Source organism: Diadema antillarum, unplaced genomic scaffold (assembly GCF_040938485.1).
Source record: "Diadema antillarum isolate AM-2024a unplaced genomic scaffold, OU_Dant_1.0 seq00001334_RagTag, whole genome shotgun sequence".
Taxonomy (NCBI): Eukaryota; Metazoa; Echinodermata; class Echinoidea; order Diadematoida; family Diadematidae; genus Diadema; species Diadema antillarum.
Window position 1 is genome coordinate 269,458 of NW_027272104.1, and position 7,081 is coordinate 276,538.

General features: G+C 40.3%; 1 protein-coding gene across 1 annotated transcript; it reads right to left on the minus strand.

The window, feature by feature from the left end:
- LOC139708420 (uncharacterized) lies at nt 1-4,858 on the minus strand. The gene is made up of 4 exons (XM_071620371.1): nt 4,511-4,858; nt 3,692-3,802; nt 2,537-2,639; nt 1-2,065 (listed from the first exon to the last, which is right to left on the minus strand). The coding sequence occupies exons 1-4, from the start codon at nt 4,554-4,556 to the stop codon at nt 1-3; spliced, it is 2,325 nt and encodes a 774-aa protein (XP_071476472.1). The 5' UTR covers nt 4,557-4,858.
- Between the last annotated feature and the right edge of the window lie 2,223 nt (nt 4,859-7,081).

The window sequence follows — 7,081 nt, forward strand, 5'->3', positions numbered from 1 at the left end:
TCACGTGTCAGAAACATTCATGTACAGTTCCTCTTGCAATGCTATATTTGAGTCACCACTACAGGCCCTACTTGTTTTGTCAACCTCAGCGTATGATTCCTTACAAGGAAGTGGTGCAGCGGACGACGCATCTCTTTCTTTGTTCACCTCAGCATATAACTCTTGACAAGGTGCTGCTGGTGCAGCGGACAATTCATATCTTTCTTGGTTCAACTCATCATACAACACCTGACGAGGAGGTGGTGCAGCGGATGACGCTCCTCTTTCTTTGTCCACCTTTGCATACATCTCCTCACGAGGTGAAGGTGCAGTCGACGACACTTCTCTTGCTTTGTCCACCTCAGCATATAACTGTTGACAAGGAGATGGCGCAGCGGACGACAATCTTCTTGTTTTGTCTACGCATGCATACAGCTCTTCACGAGGAGGTGGTGCAGCAGACGACGCTTCTCTTGCTTTATCCACCTTTGCATACAGTTCCTCAAAAGGTGGTGGAGCAGTCGACGATGCTCCTCTTGCTTTGTCCACCTCAGCATACAACTCCTGGCAAGAGGGTAGCGCAGCGGACGACGCTCTTCTTGTTCTGTCTACGTTTTCATACAACACCTGACAAGGATCCTGAGGTGGTGGAGCAGTCGACGATGCTCCTCTTGCTTTGTCCACCTCAGCATACAACTCCTGGCAAGAGGGTAGCGCAGCGGACGACGCTCTTCTTGTTCTGTCTACGTTTTCATACAACACCTGACAAGGATCCTGAGGTGGTGGAGCAGTCGACGATGCTCCTCTTGCTTTGTCCACCTCAGCATACAACTCCTGACAAGAGGGTAGCACAGCGGACGACGCTCTCCTTGTTTTGTCTACGTTTTCATACAACACCTGACAAGGATCCTGAGGTGGTGCAGCAGACGACGCTCCTCTTGCTTTATCCACCTTTGCATACAATTCCTCACAAGGTGGTGAAGCAATCGACGACGCCACTAATGTTTTGTCCACCTTTGCGTACAATTCCTCACAAGTTTTATGTTCTGAGGGAAAACAAACTGAATCACCAGTTCCATGGTGGTCATGGAGGTGTCTTCGTCTCATTATGGGTAGGGAGATAACAGTGGCATCATCTTGAGGATGCAGCTCACTGTATTCTTCGGAATCGAAAGCGTCAGAGTATTGCGGTTTGTTGCTAGTATCAACTTTATTATGTTCTTCGGATTCTAGTTGAAAGTAGAAAATGTCTGCAGAAGATTCGGCTGGTAAGAAACCCTTACTGGTACGGGACGTTGTGTTTTTTCTGTCAGAGGAAACTTGTCTCTTTGAATTGGAACCGGAACCTGGGAGTTTGGAACCGGAACCTCGGAGTGCAGGCTTGTAACTTTGCCCTCTGTCGTCGTGAGGGGGGTGATTGATATGATTGTACTCGTGTTCGTCAAAGATAATCTGAGCGTGTTCCTTAGAGTCGACACCTCTGGCTTCTTGAACAGACGTGTTGCAGGGGCTGGTATTCCGTCTTCGAGGACATACACGGTCAGACTGGTTACCGAAGTTCAGCGAATTATAACATTTATCATCAAACAAGCGCGCTACACGTGGAGATTCTACGTCATCCGTAGACGTGTCATTTAAACACGTTTCTACATCCTGGTATTCCCAGTCCTCGCACCCATCCAATGTTTGATCCAGCGATGTTTCCTGTAGGCCGCAGTATTCAGAACAACTAGGCATACAAGTCAGCGAAGTGCTGACAGCGGACTTGACGATCCTCTGTATGGGCGGTTTACAAGTGGAGATTTGCTCTATCTTGGCGATCTGAGAACACCCCTCGCCTACCACCGTAGCGTCTTCGTAATTGTTATACGGGTTTTCCTGATGAGCTGCGACGTGTCCGGCTCTCATGTCCGGATAGTCACGGAAATAGTGGCCTACTGCCCCAGCTTCAGCAATGGCAGCGGACTGTGAAACAACATGATCCACCGTGCTCAGATTCTGGCTTGAAGTCCCAACAGGATACATGTCTATATGTCGATCACTTGAGTGTTCATTCGTCGGGTTTGAGTTTTCTGAAGGCCTACGTCTGAATGGAAGAAGGGGAAAATGTTTAGCAATTAGTTCTTATCGTTAGGTTATATTGCTCGGCATGATTTTCTTTTTTTTTATCAGTCAAACAAAGTAAATACCGTTATTTGTAGAAAAAAAAAGACCAATTCAAAATCACATACATATTGAATGCACATTTGAAGATGGGGTACAATACCAAGTATTTGCGTGTGTGTATACTTCTATGCGGTATGCTCAAAATGCTGCGTTTTTTGTGTGTGAGTGATCTCAATTGCTCAAGCAGGAAAATATATATCATCTTAATGTACGCACACACATACACGCAAACATATGGTATCTGCAGATATATAATTTGTATATTCGATACATATACTACCATGCAACTTATGTATGTACACGTCATACACGTATGTGGTAATGAGATCGCATATCACTGGACTGATATCAGAACTCTCCAACTGCCTCGTGTGCTTAATAATAGGCTCACCTTTTTGGCTGTTTCTTGCACCGAACTATGACAAACACTGCGAGAACGATGCACAGCAAGGTCCCCAGGCTGTATGCAATTCCTTTTGGTACAACATTGTCCCCTTTGAAGAAATCATAAAAAATTCATCAAATATTACTATTTTTTCCTATTTCGTTATCACGACAACCATGTAAAAATGAAGGAACATCATAATCTTATATGAATGACATCCTCAGTGTGATATAAACAATTTTGTCTATTAAGTTGGCCATGGTTGTCACCTTTTCCTTGTGTTAGTACATTTTCTGAATGACTACATGTAGATTTAACATACATCCTACCGCCTCTACTCTGTTTGGTTAATGTTCCAGCATGATATATACCTGTTCGTTTGGACTTCTTTAATGGTAGATTCAGTATGAAAGTTAACACCTTTCATTCCCCCCCACCCCCACCGAAAAAAAAAGAAAAAAAGGAAAGAATATGCCGATACTCGGACAATGATTGTACATAACTTCATAACCTCAAATATTATAACTTACTCTGTATGAGAAGATAGTCTTCCGACTTTGGGAGAAGGAAAGAATATTATCTTGTAAAATCCTGCAAGTGTGTCACGCTAATGATGTTTACTTACCTCAATCATGTCAATATGAGTGTCATATTAAGGCGGAGACTCACAATCCTGTTTTGGCGCAGTAGGCATATAGTCATTTAGGCTACTATGTGCCGTTTGTGTCGTATCATCCCAGATTTACTTTTTCACCTTTGATCATGCCTTTTGCAGACGCCAAACTCCATTATCATCATAAGTCTTTAAAAAAGTCCGGCACTTGGCGATAGCGCCTTGGCGCTGGCTGGAAAGTCATGGGGCATAACACGGTCTTGCTAAATTCCAGTAAATGGAGGTGCAGATTTCCACTTCTCTATGCACAATTGCATGGTCAGAAACATGCAGTTTCTCCCCTTTCCTGATTAACAGCTATGTAAAAGTCCTTAACCTTTGAGAGGTGTTTCAATGGATTGTTCAGGATACGCATTAACGTATAGTCAGAAGGGTATACTCAAACGTCAAACGAATTAATTAATAGCGTTATGAAGAAGTCGTCATCACGTGCAAAAACCCAGTTTATTTGTTTTCATACCACACACAAAGCTTGTACTTATACTCACCAGACGTTTTGCCTGTACTTGGAGTAGGCGTTTTGTCTGTATTTAGAGTAGGCGTTTTGCCTGTATTTAAGGTAGACGTTGTGCTGACTTTTTTATCCTGCCACACATTATCTGTGAAGAAAATATACACACAAACAGAAACCTCTACAAATGAGAAATTTAACATGAAAATGCACTGTCATCTCTGCTGGAACATGTAATACTGAAGAGGAGGAATCTCTGCAGTTTACTTGAAAGGGATCGCGTAAGTTTTGATTGAGACCAAACTTGAGGTTTCTATCATTTTGGGGGAGATAATGAAATATCCTTTATGAATTATGAAAGAGCATGTAAGTCCAAGAGAAATTCAAAGTTTTTTTTTGATGAAAATTGGTTTCGAAATGTCTGAGATATCTAAAACAGAGCGATCCTAATAAAAGGTGGGACCCACCTTTCATTACGATTGCTTTTACGTACTGTTTACTTACTGTTTTTGGATGTGTCAGCCATTCCAAATCCGATTTTCATCAAATAAATTTGAATTCCTCTAAGAATGGTATGGTCTGTACTATTTCATAAGTGGTTTCTTGGTATTACTCAAAACTTTAGAAGCCCAGTTCTCATCTCCACCAATATATGTATCCTCGCTTTAACATTGATTTAATATCTGTTTTTATCTCTTTAAGAAGAACTTATGTCAGTGATGACAATCTAAATGGGTAAGCATTGTGGTGAACGTTTCTGTCGCATATTTTCCGGTGACGAAACAAGGTCGGCACAAGGCAACGTAAGACAAATGTCCAAATACCTGTCTCTAGTAATATCTAGCGGAAATCTTACGGAATATCTTGGAGATAAACAACGAAGACTTTATGTTGCCGTCCATGGCAGAGTGACGAAAGTCTTATCCCGTCTTGAAACAACTTATAGTCTTCGGTGGCTTTGACATTTGAAATGCAGATAAAGACAGAAATTATAGATGTAATAATATGTCGCATTTAGTGTAATATGCCATCAAGAGAATTTAAACTCTGAATTTGAACTTGGCCTAGAAAAGGTTAACCAATTTGAGACTTGAGCCTGTCCTAATGGTTCGATTTTAAGAGAAACATCTAACCGTTACTTGTGATTCTACGCTACGACATTACAGAGCTTAAATCTTTCAATTAAACATACTATAAACCATGCTTTATTTTATGAATGTAAACGACTGACCGATTGTTGTTTGTTCGACTGGCTGGCAAGATGGTACTGAAGCGTTCCAAACCGGGAAGTAAGTCGACCATCCTGGTCGTCCAGCACACTGAAGTGTCGCGCTGCCATTTATGACGAAGCCTTCTCGACAGGTGAGAGTTATCACTGACCCGAACCTCGTGATGTTGGAGTTCCAATTACCATCAGGTAGACGGCTAGGATGACTGCATACCCCGAACGTAACTGTTGATGAAAAGGAAAGACAGGAATTTCTCGGAAAGTATATCAAAATTACAAAGAGAAATCACGAAAATTACTTGAAATACTGGAAAAAGAACATAATTTACTCTATCGATTTCTTTATGGAGCAAATGTCTGTTGATATGTGTGATGTTATTTAATCTTAATTTCGTAACATATTTTTAAATCGGGAAAATGATCATTTTCTTTGTCAAGCGTCGTGATTTCTGCCTAGAACGTTATCTGAAAATGGTTACTATAATCAGACTAATTGATGTCAGGGTTGAACTTGTAAACATGAGTTTTGTTTTCAAGCAGCGTATTCTATTTCTTATGAAACGGGAAATATGTGTACATGTATAAATCAAATAAGCACGATCGGTATGTTTCGAAGATCTTCAACTAAGACAACTTGAATGCTCTTATAGATATGTGCTGAGTAATAATAAAATAAAAAAATCAAACCACCATGATACATGAATACAAAGATATGCTGCCGGACGTATATATCTTTTCAAAGTTTAAAGCGAGAGAGATTAATTTCACATCAAAGCCTCAATTTAGGTACTGAGTAAATTTTGACGGAAATAAATGTTCCATGAGAGCATTTATATGCTTTGAGAAAACGCTATGGTTTTAACAACAACGTTTAATATGCAAAATTTATATTTAGGAATAACGTGCTATCACACGAACTCAAACTGACAGCAAATCAGCAATCGAAGACATGACAAAATCTTGAATAGCTGTTCGAGGTTTTGGTATAATAATGTATCATACGCTATACGTATTTCGCATAAATGGTTTAACCATGGTCTCTTCCAAAAATGTGCATTGAAATGAAATGAAATTCAATGAAATTCAATGAAATTGAAGATTCCGAGATTTCATTTTCGGGCTTACATTCATCCGACAAACGAGCGGTTGAATAAAATCAAGCTACCGATGTTATATCCCTACAGTACCAAGAAGTCGGTAAGGGAGATAATGCCCCGGGCATCATGCCGGAGGCTTGCGTAGTAGGCCTGTTAGCATTCGCGGGCCCATTAGAAACAACATAAGTCCTTCCATGGCCGCGACTGCCTGGACGTTATTTTGTGATTGGCCGTTTAGCGAATCTCTGATTAGCGTTAAAAGAATCGGCGTAACATTCATTACAAGCAATAAAGCAATTTTGGGGCTATTAATGTAAATCATATTGGATATGAGGTAATCATGCACTTGCCCATCTCACAAAAGATAGTGAAGTAATAGAAGTAACATATTTCCATTCCGTTGTATATCCGGTTGTATACAACGACTACGCGGCGAATCTGTATCGAGTGTTCTGTCGATGACGTCACACCAATAGGGCAGCATATAGTAACTGATTTTGCTGATTGTAAAGGCTGGTCGTTTCCAGACCAATCATCTGTACTAATCGATGATTTATTACTCAGCAAACCGGTGATTCTGGTTCCATGTCCTCTATGCTTACTTAAGCTATCGTTTCTGGCGCTTAATTTCGCTCATGTTCTAGATCACATATATAATTGTTGATATGATGCAAAGTTTCTTAGTTTTACAGGGGTGTGTTCAGCATTTGCCAAAAACTGCCCAGGTTGTGTGCTGTGTTGAGCACACAATATTACCTGTTATAGAACTTACCATACATCTAAGGTGAAAATAAGGGATCAAAAATTTGATTCTACCTATTCCAACTGTACTAACTTCAAGGACAAGTCCTGAAACACCAAAGAGAATTCCGTTTATTTCTCTCAAAGTGTCTTTTTACTCTTTTCTTACCCATTATTGATAATGTGTCATATCAATAAACCTATCAAAAAGATATGTTGATAATTACTGTCATAATTGAGCGTATAATTGCTATGATGAATATATATCAAAGATTGATAAAATTCATAATGATAACAGTAATAATGAGTATCAGAATGAGCAGGAGAGAGAGTTGATGAAGGCATCATATACCATCTCCAG